Here is a 23,931-nt window from a genome sequence, read left to right as displayed (position 1 = left end):
AAACAACTTAGCAAATCACATCAAAATTACATTGAATACAATGTGGTAGAATACACATAAAATCAGTTGATATAAACTTTGTATTTTACAACAACTTTTTTTTTAGTTTTGCTTATTTTAATGTCCGTAACAGACTTCATCGTCTGTTTGATAACACTATCCACTTCACTCCCCAGACAATCCGACAACTGAGTCTGCCGTCATGTCGTCGGACGGCCCGTACAATCTGGACACGGACTTTAAGAAATGTGTTGTGGATACTTCATTCCCCATGTATTTGTCCCACAGGGATTGTATCTTTTCCTCCAACTTGGTGTATTTGGTTGCGACATCACGATCCAGGTCGTCGGCAGCTACTGCGATAGCGACGATCTCTGCCTCAGTCATCAAGGTTGGTACAAGAACGTAGATGGAGCAGCCACCATATCTAACGGTAGTGTTCAGCTTGTGGTGCCAACCTGAAATAAAGAAACAAATTATAATGGATAATAATATATGATTTGATATTTTTATACATGCACATAAGCATCAATTATATTTAATTATATTCATAAGCAATATGGTGTACAAGTAAGAACATCGCATTTCCGTTTTTATGATAAGTCAATTTCACTGAGTGAGCTACACACATTTTAATACTATTATTTACCTTCGACATCATTGTTTGTCCGTACTGAACGCCTAAATATGGACCAGTGTTCAGGATTGAACAGCACGTGCTGGAACCACTGACGATCCATGTATGTCACGAGGGCATCGAGCTGCGGAGTGTTCGCGCGGTCTCTCAATGCTGCAAATGTCTCCCGTATGTGTGCAGCTGGTAGGAAGGGCAACGCCACCAGCTGCCTCATGTAGTTGTACAGTGCCTGTCGACGTCTGTACGTGGTTACTAACCCAAGGTCCTGGACTTTTCGCCAATCAGCCTGTGTCCAGTGAAACACACAACCCTTGATAGTAACGCCAGGAAAAACGCGCCGTACAGCCAACCAAGCAGCTATAATTATAATGTATTGTTAATTAATAAAGCTTTTAAAACACTTAATTGCGAGATTAATATGTAGTAGATAACCGATACACGAAATACACAATTCGTCTGCCATAAGAACGTGTCGAAATATAAATTCACGAATGACGCTGCCATGGCCAAGTTGCTTTTTATATACACTTTCGGCGAATATCTTGAGATCAAAAGATGCAAACTGGCTTAAAGTTTATAAAAACAATATCACGCCTTTATAATGTCTCCTTTTGATGTTTCTGTGCTAGTAATTAGTCAATCATCTGATCACACGTCTTCCGATCTAAGTGTGTTTGATAATTGTTAAATTGATCCCAAAATTATTTTAATTGGCAAATCAATGCATCATACCTCTGCCAAACTAATTAATCGTAGTACTTTACGTTTGTAACACAATGAATCATAACGTTTCCGTTAATTAATTGCAATTAAAATCAAACGGATAATTGAGCAAACATCAAATTTGTAATAATTAAATAATCTTAATTTCCCATATATGACAAACAAGTACTAAATTAAAATTGCAATTAATAATAAAATTTGTATAAAAAATCTTAATTTTCCATATATGTTAAACAAATACTATTCGGAGCGAAAGAATCCTTTACAAAAGCCTAATATTACATAATAATTAAATAAGGGCGAAACAACCCACTTGTAAGGGCGAAACGACCCTGGGCGAAACGACCCGGGGTGACAGAGGGCGAACGGGATTAAGGGCGAAACGACCCGAGACCGGCGACTAGTCTGAGACGCTGAACGCGGAGTGAGATTTTTTCAAGCAATTAAATATGTCCGATAAAAACGTAGCCTTATATTAGCTAAACTGGGCCACACATGATCGAATCTTGCGTTTAAAAAATAATTTGCCTTCATTTTAGTTGAGAACCTGGATTGTATATGATTCTGCATTGTGTTTTAAGCAGGATACATGTATTGTCATAGAATCGAAAGTGGGATTTCCAGACGCCATCTTAGATAGAGAAACAGCTCGAAGGAAATTTCATATTGGTAAACAAATGTATTATTAAAACATAATGGTTCACTTAAAATGAATAATCGACGTAAACGCCAAGACCGATTTGGTTAATGTACAGTATGCAAATAATTGTTTCGACTAGATTCTGCTAAAAGAGCAACTTATGATGACTATTTTTTAATCATAAGACCCGCAACACTTTACCGCTGTTGTTTTTTTGGTGTGGATTGTCCACATTACAGGACACAATTTAAATGCTAGTTCTAGAATTACCCATATGTAAAGTCAATACATTTAGTATATTGCCTACTAAAAGGAATTATATTATCATAAAAAAGGTTTTTAAAAATTGTTTTTAAATTGAAATATTTTAAATATCGTTCAAGAAGCACTTTCAGCTAAAGATAAATTTTACCTTTTATCATCATGTTATTTACTTATTATCATGTTACCTGGTTATGAATGTCAAACTTACCACAAATATGAACTAACAACAATATTAATGAAAATCATGATGAAACATGAAATGCATCGTTTTATTAATAAAAGCAAATGGTGTTTTGCTGACAAAGCTTTAATACATTTTGTAACATGAATACATTTTTAGCTCATCTATTTTTTGAAAAAAAAATATGAGCTATTGTCATCACCTTGGCGTCGGCTTTGGCGTCCGGTTAAGTTTTGCGTTTAGGTCAACTTTTCTCAGAAAGTATCAATGCTATTGCATTCAAACTTGGTACACTTACTTACTATCATGAGGGGACTGGGCAGGCAAAGTTAGATAACTCTGGCGTGCATTTTGACTGAATTATGTGCCCTTTTTATACTTAGAAAATTGAAAATTTTGGTTAAGTTTTGCGTTTAGGTCCACTTTTTTCAGAAAGTATCAAAGCTATAATGCTGCTATTGCATTCAAACTTGGTACACTTACTTACTATTATGAGGGGACTGGGCAGGCAAAGTTAGATAACTCTGGTGTGCATTTTGACAGAATTATGTGCCCTTTTTATACTTAGAAAATTGAAAATTTTGGTTAAGTTTTGTGTTTAGGTCCATTTTATTCCTTAAGTATCAAAGCTATTGCTTTCGTACTTGCAACCAGTGATCATATTTTCCCGCAACATCAATCGGTCCGGATATAAATGGGGGAAAAGTATCCGAAAATTTAGGTCCGAAATCATGACAAATAACATTAAAATATATACCATGGATTTTGCCATTCATGAAGTTGGTATAATAAATGTACAAGTAAAATTCCCTTGGGCATTTTTTTTTAAACAGAACGAGTTTTCTCAACTGGTTTTATCATTTGCTATTTTATTGTTGTTTCGTGTGCTGTTTTATCAGACATTTTCATAAGTCTATACCGATGTTTTAAATTGTTGTCGACTCGATAATAGCTTACAAACATGCACTGAACCAAACAAATGTCTGCGCGTAGGTTGGCTACTGACAATAACACACCAAATAATTAAGAAATAATTTGTGTACATTATAGTTTGTTGTCAAATAACCCACGGCCTATAGTTAAGATGCGTAGGGAATTAATCACGAGAGCGAGACATTTGAAACCACGCATTTAATTTTCCGGTCGTGAGTTATTCAACAACAAAGTATAAAGTACACGAATGATTTCGATTCTAGCATGGTTTTCCTAAAGATTTATACAATGTATATTATTTTCTTGTGTACTATTTTATGTGAAGTTCCGCCCATAAAAATAGTTTTCGGCTGTTCTGTCGATCAGATCTGTGACTTTCATTCAAAATTATATAACCGGATTATTACGCTGGTGGAAAATGTATCGGCATGTTTTGTATAGTTACAGCGCAGTGCTTTCAGACGCGTCTTTTCGGCTGGTCTTTAATCCGCTGTTCACAAGTTTTTGATTCTTGGTCTGACGTGCAATAAACCAGTCCTGACCGGTTTAGAGACTGCAGCGAATGATTTATCACACCCAATCGAGATAAAGAGTGTCATTAGGGTGTGTTAGCATGTACACTGTGTAATCGATTTCATGACATGGGAATTTTATCAAACAGAATCAGACCGACTGTTTGGGATTTTCAATCGGTCTTTCATGACCCCAATCGGTCTAGGACCGACAAAACCGAAAAAAATATGATCCCTGCTTGCAACACTTACTAACTATCATAAGGGGACTGTGCAGGCAAAGTAATGTAACTCTGACTGGCATTTTGACAGAATTATGTGCCCTTTTTATACTTAGAAAATTTAAAATTTGGTTATGTTTTGTGTTTAGGTCCACTTTATTCCTACAGTATCAAAGGTATTGCTTTCATACTTGCAACACTTATTAACGATCGTAAGGGGACTGTGCAGGCAAAGTTATGTAACTCTGACTGACATTTGGACGGAATTATGGGCCCTTTACAGGGTTTGACACTAAGGCACGTCCGACAGACATTGTCTAGTAAGATCGGTGTTCGGGCTAGTAAAACTGCGGGCTAGCTTGTCCGACTGGTCGCACATAAACAAATATATACCGATTCATATAACTATAACTAACTGCTGTGAAAACCTTTATTTTTAATGTGTCAAATTACTCTCGTATCTGTTATTTACGTTAAAACAAAACTAGTGTATTTAAATAAACGCGGAGCATTCACATGATTCATCGGGTTTTTTAGACGCAAAGTAGAGCTTCCTGCAGAAATTGCTGGTCTCCATTGGTAAAGTTGTCATGAATATTAATGATTTTCTGCAGTGACGTAAAACTGTAGAGCATGATTTTACGACTTCTATCGAAAATCGGTATCGTCAATGTAAACATTTGCGTAGCAGACAAGAGAATGTTATTAAAAGAATGGCTTTGTTCAAGTTCGGATTTTCGTCCGACTAATCAGTTAATAAAAAAGAATCCGACGCTAAAACTGACACGAAACGTAAATATGAAGAAACATGAAAACGTCAATTTAATCCTAGATGAAAAATCGAGTCAGTTCCCGTGGCTTGAATTTGACGAAGAAAAGCAAAAACAAAAGTTGCATAAAAAAATATGGTGTTCACTGATTATTTACTGATAAATCCTGATTAAACAGTTACATTACACAATTGTGTTTATTTGCGATGATTATGTCATTTATGGTCTTGTAGACATCAGGTTCGGGCTAGTACATTTTAAGAGGAGCTGGTCCGACGGTCTTGCTCTATAAAAAATTAATGTCGAACCCTGCTTTATACTTAGAAAATTGAAAGTATGGTTAAGTTTTGTGTTTTGGTCCACTTTACCCCTAAAGTATCATAGATATTACTTTCATACTTGGAACACTCGCAAACTATCATAAGGGTACAGTAAAAGGACAAGTTGCATAACTCTGGATGTCATTTTTACGGAATTATGGCCCTTTTTTGACTTAGTAACTTTGAATATATGGTAAAATTTTGTGTTTCGATCCACTTTACTTCTTAAGTATCAAGGCTATTGCTTTCAAACTTCAAAAACTTCATGCTATCATGAGGTTACTGTACCTGGCAAATTGAATTTTACCTTGACCTTTGAATGACCTTGACTCTCAAGGTCAAATTATTAAATTTTGCTAAAATTGCCATAACTTCTTTATTTATGATTAGATTTGATTGATACTTTGACAAAACTACTCTTACCTGACATACCACAATAGACTCCACCCAAACCATCGCCCGTGCCCCCCCCCTCCCCCCCCTCCCCGAATACCCCCCCCCCAATTTTTTTTTTTAAGATCATCTCACAAATGACCACCACACCCTCACACTATACCCCCCCACCCCACCCCTCCCCAATTTTATTTTTTTATAACGGTTAAAAAACAAAACTATTTATTTAGATTATTTTATGTTTGAAATTCCGTCCAACCATCACACCCAAGAATCCCCACCCCCTCACCCCCCCCTCCCCTCACCCGAATCCCCCCCCCCCCCCCCTATTTTTCACACTATACCCCCCCACCTCACCCCCCCCAATTTTTTTTTTTGAAATGGTTAAAAAACACAAATATTTATTTTTATTATTTTATGTTTGAAATACTGTCCAACCATCGCACCCAAGAATCCCCACCCCCCCTCACCTCCCCCCGATTTTTTTTTCCTTTTTTTCGCATTTTTGGAAGATAATGTAATAAATGTCCACACCCCCACACAATGCACCCCTCTTCACTCCACTCCTCCCTCCTTTGTGATTGAAAATGAGAGTCCCTTCACCTTTAAAAAGAAAATAGATGAGCGGTCTGCACGTGCAAGGCGGTGCTCTTGTTTAACATTTGTATAGCTTTGGTATTGTTCTTATGTAACTGGTTCAAAATTAAAAAATCAGTAACATTGACAGTCAGTTTATAGTGGTTATTATTCAATATATTGATTTTTAATTCATAGTGCACATTGCACATACCTAAATTCACTTGAATGATAAGATATAAACATTTGGGAAACCAAACAATACTTTGTGCAATGATAAAGCATGCAGGTAGGAATGCGGTATTTGTCAGTTTAGATTTAACATTTAAATCGAATTTCTATAGACGAACCAATGATGATTGTCATATTCACTATTTGAGTCCTATAGCTATCAGCATATACTGTAGAATGTAATTAAAATGTTTTTGTGCTGCCACAGAGTCGAAGGAATTAAGCAATGACTTGTCCGCCCATATGTTCATAGGTGAGATAATTATATAAACCATCAAAGTAGGAAAAATAAAACACTATTAATATGATTATAAATATTAGAAAAACAAGTGCATGTTTAACTGCTTTCTAAAATTAATATCTCAAAGTGCTAGGGATGAAAAGTCAACTCAATAAATCAAATATTGAGTTTATTGGAAAAGTTTGGCATATATTGGGGGACATTTTGGCCAGATGTTTGGAAAAAATGTAACTTTTTGCCATTTGGAAATAGCCTTTTTACTATTTGCAATTGGAAAACAGCCTGTAAGAGGCTGTAATTTGGGGCAAAAATTCACTGTATGTACGTCCCAAAGCTTGTATTTTCACATACATTTTAAAAATTTGGCGAATAATGCTCATACATTCATAGATATAAATGACCTAAATGTTCAGATGAGTGTAAAGAAACGAGTTTGGCAGAATAATGGCCATTTGAATGTTTCTCCACTATGGAATATATACTGCCAACATTTTGTGTTTTTAACTCTTCATAAAACTATTTGGTGGAACTTGCTCAAACATTCACTAGTGTTGAATAACCTTACTGTGTAATGTTAATGCAGAATCATTGCATTTTGTCTGTGTTTCTACTATGGAATATAATATACACTCCAACAATTTTGTGTTTTTGAACTCATTTAACATCCTGTACATCCTTTTAATAAAGGTAATGTTTATTTATTTTCAATTAAACCTTTTTTAATCTGAAATATGGTTAAATGACATCGTTATTAACTGTTTATTTTATAGTTTTTGTGATCACATGATATTTTTTCATTGTTGTACTTTCATTGGTCATTTTTGCAAAAAATCAGAAGTGTGCTGCGGCAAAAGAATAATACAGAAAAATGTAAAAATAGCATTTATTTTTACGTCTTGTCATATATACACAAAACCCAAAAGGACTAAACTCTAATGGAAATATTTAACTATTTTTGGCATGTGATTCTCTATTGGCAAGTTGATAGTATCAGTTTTCTAAGTAAATGGCCACGATTTCATCGTGGAGATGTAAACCGTAGGGTCCTATTAGGGTGGTATAACAAAGCTTACAAACTGCCACAAAGCAACTCACTTATGGCAATTACGTCACGGGTCTTCTGCATGATTTCACTGCATACGAATGCTGTCGCTCATTCAAAGCGTGCGTTCTCATTGGCCAATATCGACTTTCAAACACAACGACGCTCCGCCTGTAGGCGGGCTTAAGTTGTGTTAAGAGACACGTGTAATTGACAAACGATCATAAATCGGCTCTAAAAATGTTGGGTGAAGTCAATATCGATTTGATCTATAAAAAATACCCATGGCTATTGAGCACGTGATTTAATTGTTGTCCCATACCGGTGAAACAGGAGGGGACTTATGGTTCGCTCTCTGTGCGTCAGTCCGTCACACTTTTCTAGATCCTGCGATAACTTTAAAATACTTTTTCACGAAACTTAAAATATGGATAGATTGCAATATGGAGATTATGCACGTCATTTCATTTTGTTCCTACGTCAAGAATTCTGGTTGCTATGGCAACAAATAGACTAGAAATATGAACAAATAGACTATAAATATTGGTGAAAATAGTGGATTCCGCGATAACTTCTTCATATTTTTTTCATGAAACTTCAAACATGGATAGATGGCAATATGGAGATTATGCACGTCATTTCATTTTGTTCTTACGTCAAGAATTATGGTTGCTATGGCAACAAATAGACTAGAACTATTGCTGAAAATGGTGGAGTTTCACCGGTAGGGGACTTATATGATTTGCAATAGTTTTGTTCTTATTAACTGTATATTTTTTTTAATTTTGATGGTATATATCAGAAGGATGTTTAAATTACATTTTTAGTATCTCGAACACCGATACATAACAGTTCCTCAATAGGGTGAGAGTATATTAATGTGTGCTATTCTTATAAGAGAGTCTAATATTTATACTGTGTTAAACATTTATTTAATTTATTTGAATTTAATTTACCAGCCTTTTGAGCACCATAATTTATCATGAACCAAATGTCTTTTTTTTTTAAAGATTATTCTTGTAAAACATTTGCAGGCCTGACGCTCTGAGAGCCCCGTGCTGAAATGTCAAAGTGAAAAGATACATTTCCTGGACCTGCAGATATGGCAGGACCCACCTACAACTACGGGGCACCTAGCTCTGTAAACTTGTTTCCAGGTGCCAGTTTGGTCAATCATGGTGACTTGTCAATTACTTGTGCATGTGCAGGTATGATACAGGAATCTGTAGAGGGTTGACTGATATGGCAACACTTAAACAGTTTTTAGAGATTAAAACTTCTGATTGCTCTTGCAATAATAAGAGCATTCCTTGTATAGACCACTTGATTGTAACTACATGTATTATAGTTCACAATTCGGATTAACAGATGTGTAATTGTGTTAATAGGGCGCTTATATTTAGCTCTTATTTGGATTGTACAGTGTGATTTTGAGACTGTCTTTTACGTAGTTAATAGTCTGTAACATTTCATTTAAACAAACATGATTAAGATATTAAGGAGCCTTCACCTGAATGATCCTTTGCCGGCCATGGTGTTCACAAAGTCAATATCAAATGTTTACCCCTCAATACAAAGCAAAGTGGGTATGCTGGAATGACCATGGACTTCTGGCTGTTTGTCTATCTGTGGGGCTGTGTGTGTCTGTGTATGTGTCTGTGTGTGTGTGTGTCTGTGTGTGTGTCTGTGTATGTGTCTGTCTGTCTGTCTGTCTGTCTGTCTGTCTGTCTGTCTGTATGTCTGTCTGTCTGTCTGTCTTCTTCATCACTATTGTTACAATATCAAGTTTAGTCAATGAGCACTAACTGAACCTATGATTGTAGGCAGTTTATTACCAGTGTGCCATAAAGAATATACTCAAAGTATTTCTCAGCCATACGTTGAGATTTATAAATTGATTAAAATGAACCTATTAGACGGGTCATTAAAAAAATAAATTCGGAGAAATGATCCTTAAGGTAATTATTGTTGTTCTTTGATTGAATACACACAAAGTCTTCTATAAACTGCTCTTATACTTACCAATTTATATAATCACAGTTTGCAATTCTACATTTTTAATTATGATAATTGAATAAGAGTTTTCATGTACCCATTTGTGTTTTCTAACAAAATGGCACGAACACCAATCTGGCTAAAATTTGCAACCAGTTTGAATTTTACAGTTTGACATCATCAAAGTGAAGTGGATTCTATTAAATTTCTTGTAAACCCCCCATAAAATAATGCCTTTGGTGCCGACTAAATTGGCTTCATTTGTCTGGGGATCAATATGCTTACCATGTGTTTGCTACTCAGAAGCAATGGTTTAATTATGTGACAGTTGGTGCACAGCTCTTTCATTCAAATCTTTTACAGGGAACAAAAGTGGAGTTAACAGTAAAGAGAAATGCACAATGGGCTATTACGACTTGGTGACATAGTTTTTGACCTCACTGACCATGATTCAAACTGTCAAAGATATTGTGACAATAAAGAATCTGACCAAATTGTTTTAAGATTAAGTAAAAAAGTGAGGCTTTGAGAGTGGTTACAAGTTTTTAATAAGATGTGACCCAGTTAGATAGTTTTGGACCCCACTTGACCCAATTACAGACGAGATATTGTCAAGATTATATTGTAAATGATTAATAAAAATTTACTCATTAATGTGACTTCTAGAATTGTAACAACATTTTTCTAAGATTTGCTCAGGTGTCCTATTTTTTCCCTCACGTGAGCTTCAATTAAGAAAACTTATAAATTTGTATCATCAATTATTTAAATAACAGATGCTGCACGGAATGAAACTCTGGTAAACACCATTCGAGATGAACTTCATAGCTTTGGGAAGGATCTTCTTACAGAAGTTCAAGTGAGACAACGAAATGAAGATAAACAATCAGGACCCACAAGTATGTATGCGTTTTCTGTAATTGATATTTTGCTAAATCCAGTTATGGGCATATATTAGTGTGTTCCAAAAAGTTCAACATGTTCTCATCGATTGCATAATAAAATATTTGTTGAAGTTTAAAGTTAGTTGTTTAAAAAAATCTTACATGAATCAAGTAAGCATGTATGTCTTCTGTTTAAGTAAATATTGACCCCAAGTTTGACCTTTTTTTATTGCTTTTTACAGGTTCAAAAAAGGACAAAGATTGTGAGGGAACAGAAATTATTTCAACATTACTACGAACAAGCAGTAAAGGGATGGACTATGAAGATTTGGATAGAGAAGTAAAACTTGTTTTGAGTGAACAACAACCTTGTTTTAAATCTTTTCAAGAATTCACAAATTTGTCTTTGTATGACTTTTTAATGTACAAATCTGATACATTTGAATTAAAAAGACTTCCAAAAGGCTGCAGACGTGTAAAATTGCGTAACAAAGGAATCGCAAAACATACTTTGCACAAGGCAGAAAGCGGCATTCTAACATCAAAGTGTACCAATATGGATCTTGGATTTAGAATGGATTCTTCAACAATTATAAAAGAGAAATCTGAAGATAGAAAAGAACATAATGATCAAGGCATACAGGTGCTGACAAACCCCACCACTTCAGCACAAACTCATGAAACGCAAAATGAGCCAAATGAAAGTATTGTTACGAACGTCAAAGACGTAACACAAAATAAACAGGTGCTGACAAACCCCACCACTTCAGCACTAACTAATGAAACGCAAAATGAGCAAAATGATAGTATTGTTATGAACGTTAAAGACGTAACACAAAAAGAACAAATCAAAATTGATATTCCAGTATGTGATGTTAAAAACTCCGATAATGAACATCAGGACAATGGTGAGCAAAATATTCCAGAAGTTGAGGAATTTTTAAAAGATGTCAATAATTTTTCAAGGGGAAGTTTTGTTTTAATGGCTGGTGATATCCCTTATACCATTGATTTAGACAGTATCGGTTTGGTACCGTGGGTAGCAGTGTTAGACTTTGATCCGTTAAGCAAGGAAAAAGGCTTACTGAATATTGTTCAGCCGGTTATTAGTTCAAATCGTAGCCTTAAAGTTACTCAACTCGGAGAGATTGTTGATAATCTAGCAGAAACAGCTACACGATGGTTTCTATTTAGTGACAAGCAGGACAGTATTTTGTCAAAATCGCTTAGCGAAGAAACAGTGACTGTAGATGCCAATGGCTGGTTTAGAAAACATAAAGAATGGATCAAAGACCCACTGCGCAAGATTGAAAAGTTTGCAAATGATCTTAGAACTATCACGGTGATTTTACTTTGGCCTCAAAATATTGAACTAGGAAAACGGATGGTTAGAGTCTTGAATAGCCTTAATGATGAGTTGGGTTCCACACCAAGGTTAATGCTATGTATTCAAAGTGACGCACTCGAAGAAGTACCAGTGTCATTTGACTATTTAAAAGAAATATTTCAAACAAATTTAAAGACTTACAAATTAGATATGAGATATCTGTGTTCCGCTTTACAAAGAACATTGATTGGCACAACTCCAAAAGACTCTTTCAGACTACCAAATGGAAAAGACACAGATGAATGTAACATTTCTCCAATGGATGCAGCATGGCTTTCAGAAGATCTTGATGTTTTATATATGAATCAGCCATTTAAAAACGAAACCACCAAAGATGATCAGGTGATTGCACACATTGAAGAGTTTTATAAAGGCGGGACATTAGAATGTCCATTTTGGTATTATGAGCTGGTTCGTGAAGCTGTTGTGCAAAGAGACATCCAGAAGGATATTGAAGGTAAACTTAAACAACGCCTTAACAAGACAACAAAACCTTCACATCTGACATTGTACCATGCTCCTGGATCTGGAGGATCAACGATGGCACGATCAATTTTGTGGAATTTGCATTCAGAATTCATTTGTGTAAAAATAAAATTGAACCCAGCATTTGCACAGAAAGAGTTCGAGAAACGAATTGAATTTTTGCACGCAAAGTCTGACCTGCCAGTCCTGCTGCTTGTAGATGAAGAAGTAAAGATGTCTTCTTTGATCAAACGATTACCAAACACTGTTATCTTTTTTGTTCAACGATTATTGTATGATGAGACGCCAATTGATGATACTGATATTGTTTTCTTAGCCGGAAAAATTACACCAAAAGAAGCACAGTTATTGTGTTTGAAGCTTGAACCAAATTGCCGGGATGAAAAACAGCGGAAACGCCTAAGACAGTTAAGAGAAAAAGTCAAAACAGGACACAAGCGCCTTTTGTATGAGTTTGGTATGACTGTGTACCAACATGAATTTAAAGGAATTGTGTCATTCGTGAAAGGACATTTGAGACTCGGACAAGACAATGTACTTTCTCTTCTACCAGAGCAGATTTGCGTTGGCTTTTTGGCACTTACAGATTATTATGGCCACACAAGCGTACCATGCCATTTTTTTGCAGAATTGTTAGGACAAAGATGTGAGTGCATACAAGGCATGGAAGATCTTCCAGCAATTATAAGAGAACTAGTTGTAGAAGATGAAACAACAAGAAAAGGCAATGTTCGCATTCGTCACTGGTTGGTATCGAAAGAAATTCTAGAACAAATTCTTTCTAGACAGCTTCTAGTGGCTCATCATACTGTAAGAAGTAGTGATCTCAGTAGTCCGGCATGCCAGCAATTAATGACTTTGGCAAGAGATTTCGTTGTTTATTCTTCACAACAAAACAACTTGCGATCATCTTGTCTACGGTCTATCTTAGTAAAAACTTTCATTATCAGAGAAAAACTTTGCCGCACGGAAAACGGGAAGAGGAAAAAATCGATTGTATCAAGGCTTTTAACAGATATACCTGGAGACCCACCCCTTTTCACAGAGCGCTGTATGATTTTACAACTACTTGTAGAAAAATTTGATCGCAACCCAAGTTTTCACGCTCATCTGGGTAGATTTTATGCATATTGTAGAAACGAATATGAACAGTCGGAAATTTGCTTCAGAAAAGCACTGGAGATATGTGATGAGTTGACAAATTGTACCGAAACCCAGGTTGATGACATTATTCGTTTAGAAATTATGCATATCTACCATATGTATGCTACATACCAATCCAGAAGTTTGAAAAAGGATCTTAAAACAATGACGGTCGAACAAGTTATTGGATGCGCATCTGAAGCATGCAAATATTTTGAAAAAAGTAGAAACATTGCACCAAAGAGTCACATCTTGGAAACGTTCCATTATACGGATGAGGTTAAGGTGCGACTTTTGGCATGTGAAGTAGTTCAACAAATGCAAGTAAACAATCTAGATTTTAGAAAAGTAAACATGGATAAGGAAGTTAACTTTTTGGCTTATTGTGTAGAAATCATTCCATTATTAATAAGAAAATGTGCCCATGGAGAAATGCTGCAACCAGACGTTGTTAATATTCTCACCTCACAAGAACAAAAATACAATACAATTTTCGGCGATCATCAAATTAATTTGATTCAGAGGCTATCACAATTAGGCTCCATAAGCAAACGACGGCTTCAAATACTATCAAAGTCAAGGAGTACAATGGGTGCTAACAAACAGGATATAATTGAAATTGTGCAATTGTATGAAGACAACTTTCGGGAAATGTCAATACGACGAAACACAATTTCATATGCTGATAAGGACCAAATTAACTTTGACTTTTTGGAGTGGTTAAATGCAATTCGCAGCGAGGTGTTTGAGTTTACTTTAGAAGAGGTTTTGTTGAAAGTCAAGTTGTGGAAGCAACTCACTGCATCCAACATATCTCGGTTCTATATCTTTGTTTGCTACAGCCTTCTCGGGTTTGGAACAGACACTGGTCTTGTAAGAAGTGACTGTATTGACAAAGCTTTCGTTGAGAGAACAGAAATACTGAAAAACATTGACCAAGGTGGTATGCATGTATACAGGTGCGAGTGGCTAGCAGAAACAGGTCACGGAATAAAGCGGCTGACACCAGATTTTAGTTTCCCTCCAAGGGAATTTTTCTCGTTACCTGGTCGAAATCATGAAAGAAGTTTATACGTATGTACAGGGAAAATAGCTTCTCCCAATTCCAACAAATGGTTTGGGAAAATACTGCTTAACTTGGATATCAATAAGAATGTGTCTGCTCGTTTTGTGCCGCATTTTAATGACCTTGAAGGAAGAAAATTTGAAGGGCAAAGTGTAGAATTCAATTTATTGTTCACAATGAAAAATGGATACGAAGCCCACAACGTTAAACTCATGAGCAGTCATCAATGTTTTAAGTGTAGAAGGTCACTAGAATTTACAAGCAAGCAGGATGGGGCACATTGCCCCTGTGGCAACTACGTCGATAAAAATGAACTGAATTGGTCCGGAGGACGAAGGGTTTACTGATTCGGTATGACTGCAAAAACCATAAACACAACACATATTTTTCTTTGTGGAATAATTATCAAATGATAAAAAATCATAAATGAAAATGATAACACAGTGTCAAAGCTCATATGTCACATTTAGAGGACAATGGTAAAATGTGGGTGTTCATCACACAATTGTCAAATAACTGACAACCAATGTTCACCATGTGGAGACACCGTTTCGTCTACATATGGAACACTTAAGAGGTCAAATTCGGGAAGGATGCCATATCCGCACATTAACTTGGTATAATTGATCAAACAATTGTGCAATAACTCAGAAAAAGACGAGCATCCGTTTATACCCGTTTATACCAAGTAGCTAGGTTCCATGTTTGGCATTTTTAATTCAATTATAGAGTTGCAACTAAATAAAATTGATTTAAATGGTGGAGTCAACATACAGATATAGACTTGTCCCTCTGTGTTCACTTCTTTTTTTCTTAATTGGAAGCTTATGTATGTGAATTCATACATTGTGTACATTAATTTATTCCCCAAAGTTAAATTGGGATCATTGTTCATTGTGTAATAAAGAGGTTTGATTTGTCGCGAGTCGAATTTTTGAGTGAAAATCAGATTGCTGGGTTAGAATGGCTAGGTTGGCAGTTAATGTGCATTTAGCAAAGTCTGTTAGTATACTTTAATCAAGATTAATGGGAGATTTCAGTTAGTCTACTTGCGACAGTATAAATAATGATATTTTTGATCATTGTGACTTCATTAGTTATTAGATTTGAGTGAACATGTGTTACTGTATTTTGTTTACGAGATTTCTTATTTCCCTATTTTCTCCTTTTCTTAAAGTGGGCTTAAAACTAGAATTTGTTTGGTGATCTGCACAAACATGTATATCCAAAATATCATTTACATATATGCATTTTTGTTAAGCCAGGACAGATGTTACATTATGTCGAAATCCAACAAGTTTTTTTTTAATGTGGGTTGTTTAAGTTCTAACTTTTTGTAAATCCATTTGTTTTTCCTGTCTTTAACATTTTATGTTTTGCATTTTCATTTTTCAAGATGAGATGACTCTTTGGTTAATTTCTGGATAATTCAGCATGTTTTTTTTCATTTATCAAATCGTTTGAAACCTTCAGGTTTGTTTGTTAGTGTAAGTGATATGTACAATAGCTTTCAAACCAAACATTTCGATGTTATTTTATTTTTTAAGCGTGTATTGTGGTATAGAATAATATAAAAAAAGCGTGGGATTATCTCCTCCATCTGTCTGTCCGTCCGTCCTGGCCACTATCTCCTCCTACACTATCAGCATTCGAACCTTGAAACTTACACACATGGTAGCTATGAGCATATGTGCGACCGTGCACTATTTGGAATTTTAATCCTAACCCTGGATCAAAAGTTATGGGGGTTGGGGTGGGGCCGGGTCAGAGATTTTCACTCATTTTTTATGTTATTTTACATAAACTTCTTTATTTCTACACCGATTTACTTCAAAGTGATACTGACCATCTCTTATGACAATACGGTCAATCTCAACTTTGCATGGCCCCATTACTAACCCTGGGGCGGCCCTGGGTAAAACATGCGCCGTGGGGATACGCGTCGGCCTCTGCCGCGCCATTTCTAGTTATTATCGTTTTCTTTTTGTTTATTTTTTAATTCAACCGGACTGGTATGCTTTTGACAATTGTATTGTATTATATTATGTCTTCATTATATATTTCATAAAGATTAATCATATCTTTAAAAGTAAAACTATAAACGTTTAAAAAGTTAGACAGGTTTCCTTAGTTCCATGAAATGTTTAAATAATGTATTGCACAAGTCTCACGTTATCGCAAATGTCCCTTCCTTTGATGAATCTACTTTTATTTGTACAGATAATATGATTTAAGAGAGGTTTTATGCGATGCGATTTGCAATAGTTTTACAGCTATTTTGTAACCATAGTTTTAAAGGCCTCCAGGGTGACATATCAGGTCCTAGGGAGTAATTATGCTTTGTTTTATGCAATCCTCTTAGGCTATTAATGTATGTTATAAAATGAGCTAACAGCATATTGCTTAATATCTGTCTAAAATATTTTATTTAAAAAAGGCAAAGAAGCCTTCTGGGGTGGTATTCCAGAATCATCTTAAGTCATTTCTGAAATAATGTCACTTAAATTCAAAATTACTTTGTTTTGTATTTCTTTACTAAATAAGGAAACACGTGTTTTTTGGTATTCATAAAATAACATTGGCATTATGATGTTATTTAAATGTATATCTTGATGCCAATATATTGCAATATGAAATGAAACACTTAAGAAAATTTCCCAATTAAATGATAAGAATATAATTTAGCTTATGATGCTTCTGGAATACGACCCCTGATCATGGATGTTTATGCCCCCCACCACATATTGTTTTTGCCTTGTCTATTGGTCTGTTGGTCTGTTTGTTTGCCCCAACTTTAACATTTTGCCATAACATTTGCAATATCGAAGATAGCAACTTCATATGTGGCATGCATGTGAATCTCATGGAGCTGCACATTTTGAGTGGTGAAAGGTCAAGGTCATCATTCAAGGTAAAAAAAAATCAAAGCGGCGCAGAAGGGGACATAGTGTTTCTGACAAACACATTTCTTGTTTTAATTGTTTATTTCTGGCAATGCCTTATCGCATTTATACTTTTTAAGATACTTTTGTTCATTTTGAGTTTGTTTTGATCTTATATTATGACTTATCATGGTATAGAATCATTCAGAATTGTTTATATTAATATTGTTTCTTTGCAAAAAAAATCTGTCAAAGTTTGCAGTATGATTTGTATAAATTATGTATATTTCGTTTATTTGTTATCACTGTGGCTTTATTCGTTACTAGATTTTAGTGTAAATTTGTTGCTGTATTTTGTTTTAAGAGTTTTCTTAGTATTTGTTTGGTGATATACACATATGTCCAAAACATCATTTCAATTCAAAATTTCAATTTAAATACACATAAAGTGATTACTTGTTTCACAAACTTTTTTCAATATTTAAGATAAGATGGCACTTTGGTTAATACCTTGTGCGTTAGTCTGAGTGATGTATGCAATAGCTTTCAAACATTTGTGTGTTTCTTTTATTTTGTTAGCCGTGTATTGTGGTATGGAATAATTATTATCATTTTCTTTTAGTTTATTTTTCCATTCAATCAGACTGGTATTGCTTTTGATAATTTTATTGTATTACCGGTATATGATTTCTGAATTATCAATTACATACAGATTAATTATATATTTAAAACTATAAACTTTAAAAAAATGATACTGGTTTAATTATTTTCATCATTTTTTAAAATAATTTATTGCAAAAGTCTTTAATTTTTGAAAATGTACCTTCCTTTGATGAATCTGCCTTGATTTTTACGGATAATATTATCTAAGAAAGGTTTCCAATGGGTTTAAAAGATATTTTTTAATCAACATTTAAAAGTGAAAAACTGGCCTCCATGGTATCTTTTCCGGTCCATTGGAGTTATTATGCTTTGTTTTTGCGATTCAGTTTGGTTATTGATGCCTAATATTATACAAGAGCTACCAACATTATGCTTAATATCTGTATATGTTTTATCAATAAATTGAGAGATGCATCTGAAAATTGACTTATTAACATTGTGTATGTCTAGCAATACCTTAGCGAATTTATACCATTTATATATTTTTGTTCTTTTTGCGTTTATTATGGACTTATATTATTGCATATGTTAGTATAGAATCGTTCATAATTGTTAAGAGCAATAATATTTTCCTTTTTGAAAGATTTTTTATGAAAGTTTGCAGTATGATTTTATATGTCTGTTTAATCTTGTAATACTGTATTATTATTATTTTCAGTTGTTGTAACATTTTAGCTTCTGCTTGCCTTTTTTAGATTTGCATAATACTTGGTGTTCTTTTAAGAACCTACAACCTATTGTCTTTTTATAGCTTGTAGCAGTATTCCTTTCATAATATTTTCAATTTTTCATTTAGAGTATTTGATTCACTTTTTGATTCACACAGTTGAATGCAATTTTCTAAATCATTACTGTTTACTAGCCATTGTCGTTCTAATTCAAGTCAATGAAATGTACTTTGTAAACTTTTTTAGCTCAACTATTATATATGAAATATATATAGCGGAGCTATCCTACTCACCCCGGCGTCGGCGTTCCCGTTAGCGTTAGCGTGCACATGTTAAAGTTTGCGTACTACCCCAAATATTTCCTATGTCTCTTGACACATTGCTTTCATATTTTGCATACTTGTTTACCAACATGACCCCAACCTATAAACAAGAGCAGACAACTGTATCAAGCATTTTGCAAGAATTATGGCCCTTTTTTCACATAGAATATGCATATTATTGATAAATCTATGTTAAAGTTTGCGTACCATCTCAAATATTTTCTATGTCCTTTAACATATTGCTTTCATATTTTGCATACTTCTTTAGCAACATGACCTCAATCTTTAAACAAGAGCAGACAACTGTATCAAGCATTTTGACAGAACTATGGCCCCTTGTATACTTAGATAATTGAACATTTGGTTAAGTTTTGTGTTTTGGTCCATTTGACTCCTAAAGTATCATAGCTATTGCTTTTTAGACTTGGGAAACTCGCTAACTATCGGAAGGGGACTGTACAGGGCAAGTTGCATAACTCTGGTTGGCTTTTTAACGGAATTATGGCCCTTTTTTGTCTTTGTAACTTTGAATATTTTGTTAAATTTTGTGTTTAGATCCACTTTACTTCTAAAGTATCAAGGCTATTGCTTTCAAACTTCAAATACTTTCATAATGCTACTGTACCTGGCAAGTTGAGTTTGATCTTGACCTTTGAATGACCTTGACTCTCAAGGTCAAATTAATAAATTTTGCGTAAATCGCCATAACTTCTTTATTTATGATCACATTTGATTCATACTTTGACAAAACAACACTTACCTGACATACCACAATGGACTCCACCCAAACCATCCCACACGCTCCACCCCAGAATCCCCCCTCCCAAAAAAAAACAATTCTTTTTTTCCTTTTTTTTGAAAGATAATCTATTAAATGACCACACACCCACATTATACCCCCCTCTCCAAGATGGCTTACGTTATACTGTCAAGCACTGGAATAGTCGAGCGCGCTGTCCTCTGACAGCTCTTGTTATGTGGATCTTTTAAACGCAATTTATCATAGATAATTTTGTTATATCATTTTGTATAGTTTTCGTTACATTTTTTTATTTATATCTTATGAACCGTTCCATTATCTAAATTATGGTTTAAAACGATGTTAAAATCCCCTCCAAAAATAGTGAATGATCATTAAACATGTGTGTATGCCTACCAAATGTATTACAAAATCAGTATTATCTGTGTAAGGACTATAACTATTAAACTTACCGGTAATTAGTTTTTCTTATATTTCTATTTTCAATTTTTGATGCTTACACAAACTAATTTTCTGATATTATACCATATTTTTATTAAACTCTGAATATTTCTTTATAAAAATACCAACACCTAGAGAGAAAGAACAAGTGCTGCTTAAGAAAAGGTTTCCTCTCCATTGCCTATCCCACGTCATGTTATCTACATCTGCGTGAGAGTGTTCTTCCTGAATAAAGCTCATATTGAATTTGTTTTTCTTACGCCGTTGAAACATAATAGTATGATTTGTTCATGACACTAATCTCGTTGTCTCTATCTTGTTTGCCTATGTGTTTTTCTGTCACAAGGACCAATGATTGATGTCAATGTTGGCTTTGGATAGGTTCAGGTCACTGTAAGCGTTTTATGTTTGTTTAACCTATTTAATGGTATGCTTCAGTTTTCTCTTTCCTTCGAAATGTATGTTTTTGTCTGCTGTAATGTTCTGATTTACTTATCTGAAGATCTTATATTAGCAGATTCTTGACATTTCATTTATTACGGCGCTCACCATCGACCTTTTGTAAGTGTAACTACTTAAATTGTGTGCTTGTCTTGGCGTTTTCGGCATCCTTTTCAAAGAGCACTCGTTGGACGACTGTATTAAGTTATTCTTTTCTCAGCTCGATAAAAACTTTCATGTACAAGCGCCTTCAGCTTTTTACAATCCGTCATTAACGCATTTTTAAGTTTTTCGTTGATGCTTTTCAATAGTGTGACTATATTGTATGTCACTTTGCCTGACCCTGGGCTTGCCTCACTCTGAAAATTTGATTCTTTTTCTTTTGCACTACATTGTTCACAAATGATTTTCAGCATGAAATATCCCTGCTCCATTTATCTCCGGCCTTCATCATCATGCCCTTTGTATCTTGTTTCATTTGTGCATAGCTGTTTATTATCCCCCGCCATAGGCGGAGAGATATTGTTTTGGTGTTGTTCGTCCGTCCGTCCTTCCGATTTCCGTACGTCCGTCCGGAACTTATGTGTCCGAAGTCATACCTTAGAAGTGCTTTGGCGGATTCCATTGAAACTTGGTAGGAGTATATATATATGGATAAGAGGATGATGCACGCCATATTGCATTGTACACCATCTGTTAATAACGGAGTTACGGCCCTTTGTATCTTAAAAAAATGCTTTTTTAGTGTCAAATATAACTTTTTTTTGTGTCCAGAAGCATGTTGGCGGGGGATATAAATTCAATGAATTTGCTTGTTAGAAATGTTCTGCATGTTGTAGATTTCCTCTTTATTAAGAATGTATACGTTCTTTTATGGTTTATCAATCTTATACTACTATGCAGTCCGACCAACACCTGTGACACTATTTTGTTTTAATTTGTAGTTGAACAAATAAATCGTGTGATAAATACACAGTACGTCCCGTGAATTAATCGTATATGAGGTGCACAATGGAGTCACCTATTCCTTATGGTTACTGCATTCCATCTTGCTTTTGATGTTTTTTCATCAATACAACTTCACGATTATAGAGGAAATGTAAGTTAAATGTTTACTAGTTGGTTATGTCCATATGTCAAATATGGTCTGTCTCATATTATATACTTTTACAAATTGATCAGTTGCTCGCTCGATTTGGGCCCGAGCGGAAGAAGCAGAGCGAAAAAAGATCATATATACATTAAAAATTTCTGCCAAACCATTTGCCGTTTTAAACTGAAACCATTTGGTGACATTTCATAGTAAGAACTAGTGGCCGCTAAGAGATAAAAATCTACCAAAATATTTACAACATAAAAAGTAAGGGAAAATGACATCTTTGTTGACATGACCAAACAGCTAAATGCTTCATTATAGAATAGCTGTATGGTGCACAAATAGTGGCTGCATAGGAGGCAAAGTATTTTTTTTTAATTTCACTTACCTTTTTTAATTGAAGCAGAAAATCAGACGAACATCTGATCAATTTGTTGTTGCCTTATTTATAATGATAAAATGTATTTTGTTAATTTGTCAATGCATGAATAAAATATTGAACAATACAAAAATATCTTGCATTCCATTAAATCCATTTAATTAACAGACAGACAAACATACATTTTATTCAGACTTATACAACAGTATATGGTCTTCATACTTAAATTTACTTGAGGCATGCGCTATTTTCAAGCAAAGATTTGGAGTGTTAGACAAATATCGTTTCACATGAGTTATACATTTTATATGTTTCTGTTTACACATAATGCAGTTATACAAAAGTTATACATTTTATAAAGTTCTGTTTACACGAAATGCAGTTATACAAAAGTTATTTAAGTATTAGAAAATCATGAATTTGTGTTGTAGTATTGGAATGAAATTTCACAGCATTGCACATTTCATAGTTCAGATATATTTTTAGATGACATTCACAATTATGGTTTTATTAAAAGTCTTCTGTATAAATGTTGTTTCATGTTTATTTCTGTGTTGTATGCTTTACAATTCTTAATTGGTATCTTATATACATGTACCATATACACGCTATTGTGAAATGACATAAAACATTGCACTTGGAAAGACTTTGTGTTATATTTACATTTATTTAGATATTTACTGGCAAAATATGAATAAGTATGAAACCAGTCCATAAGAAAAAAATATGTAAAAATCAGCATGCAGAGTTGCATCATAAATTAATATCTTTGTACATGCTGATTTATTGCAAGTTTTCCTATAACGTTTTGCTCATAGAAATCAAATTACAGAAGTCAAATTCTTCGTTATTGTTCCCTACAAATTCACATATAGAATCGTAATCCATCTGTACCACTTTGTCTCTATCGCTAAGCAATTGTAACATGGCAGAATACTTCTCAATACTTGTCTCTCCAGTACATGAGCAATCTGAAAAAATATATAATAAAAGAATGTACAAGTGGAATGGCTGACTTAAATGAAAGTAAATGTAACAGGTTAATAATAGTGATATTATACAATTTATGGTACTATTTCTGGTTTTATTAAGTTGAACATCAAGATATCCATGTAGTAATATGTGACAGCAGTATATGCGTATGGAAAATAAAAATATTTACTTTTATAGAAAATTCTTTACTCTAACATCTCATACAAAAGTAAATATCAATGTTTTGACATAAATTGTCTGTATGCCCAGCTCTGAATTTTGATTTACCAATATCACTATTGTACGGACAAGTGGTAATCAACATTTTACAAAAAGAGCTGTCCCAAGACAGCGCCTTTGGTATTTTTCCTTTATGTACTATTATGTACATTTCCTGTCAGTCACATGATATAATAACCACGAAAGTGCTTTGCAGTTGAATATCTTAGGTAGTTATATCGTGTATTTAAGCTAAAATTTATAAATTAAAATAAGAAATGTGACCATGCCAAGAAGCTAAATTGTTTAATATTTTGCAATAAATTTAATTGACTTTAAATAAGTAAGAAAGCAATTTCTGCATGTTATCTACATTCACACAAAGTTCCAAACACAAGGTATTGAGCTGAAACCATTTTCTATTTTAAGTAACAGTGGTCAT

General features: G+C 34.3%; 3 protein-coding genes across 4 annotated transcripts in view; 2 read left to right on the top strand and 1 right to left on the bottom strand.

The window, feature by feature from the left end:
• LOC127881652 (adiponectin receptor protein 1-like) overlaps window positions 1–23,931 on the top strand; it is a 503,063-nt gene that overhangs the window by 321,903 nt on the left and 157,229 nt on the right. The gene's annotated exons all lie outside the window — the stretch shown is intronic.
• On the bottom strand, window positions 131–7,768 carry LOC127831164 (uncharacterized). The gene is made up of 3 exons (XM_052356158.1): window positions 7,738–7,768; window positions 650–994; window positions 131–458 (listed from the first exon to the last, which is right to left on the bottom strand). Exons 1-3 carry the CDS (start codon window positions 7,766–7,768, stop codon window positions 166–168), a joined length of 669 nt encoding a protein of 222 aa, XP_052212118.1. The 3' UTR covers window positions 131–165.
• On the top strand, window positions 1,758–22,902 carry LOC127881604 (uncharacterized). The gene is made up of 4 exons (XM_052429611.1): window positions 1,758–2,029; window positions 8,719–8,892; window positions 10,456–10,578; window positions 10,806–22,902. The coding sequence occupies exons 2-4, from the start codon at window positions 8,787–8,789 to the stop codon at window positions 14,990–14,992; spliced, it is 4,416 nt and encodes a 1,471-aa protein (XP_052285571.1). The 5' UTR covers window positions 1,758–2,029; window positions 8,719–8,786; the 3' UTR covers window positions 14,993–22,902.

Source organism: Dreissena polymorpha, chromosome 5, assembly GCF_020536995.1.
Source record: "Dreissena polymorpha isolate Duluth1 chromosome 5, UMN_Dpol_1.0, whole genome shotgun sequence".
NCBI lineage: Eukaryota > Metazoa > Mollusca > Bivalvia > Myida > Dreissenidae > Dreissena > Dreissena polymorpha.
This window is presented reverse-complemented; position numbering and strand designations above follow the sequence as displayed.

Coding starts and splice junctions, on each gene's coding strand:
- LOC127831164 (XM_052356158.1), bottom strand. CDS start 7,768: ATGCAGAAGACCCGTGACGTAATTGCCATAA. Junction 995..7,737: donor CCGTGACGTAATTGCCATAA/GTGAGTTGCTTT, acceptor TTATAATTATAG/CTGCTTGGTTGGCTGTACGG. Junction 459..649: donor GACAAACAATGATGTCGAAG/GTAAATAATAGT, acceptor TCTTTATTTCAG/GTTGGCACCACAAGCTGAAC.
- LOC127881604 (XM_052429611.1), top strand. CDS start 8,787: ATGGCAGGACCCACCTACAACTACGGGGCACCTAGCTCTGTAAACTTG. Junction 8,893..10,455: donor AATTACTTGTGCATGTGCAG/GTATGATACAGG, acceptor TTTAAATAACAG/ATGCTGCACGGAATGAAACT. Junction 10,579..10,805: donor TAAACAATCAGGACCCACAA/GTATGTATGCGT, acceptor TGCTTTTTACAG/GTTCAAAAAAGGACAAAGAT.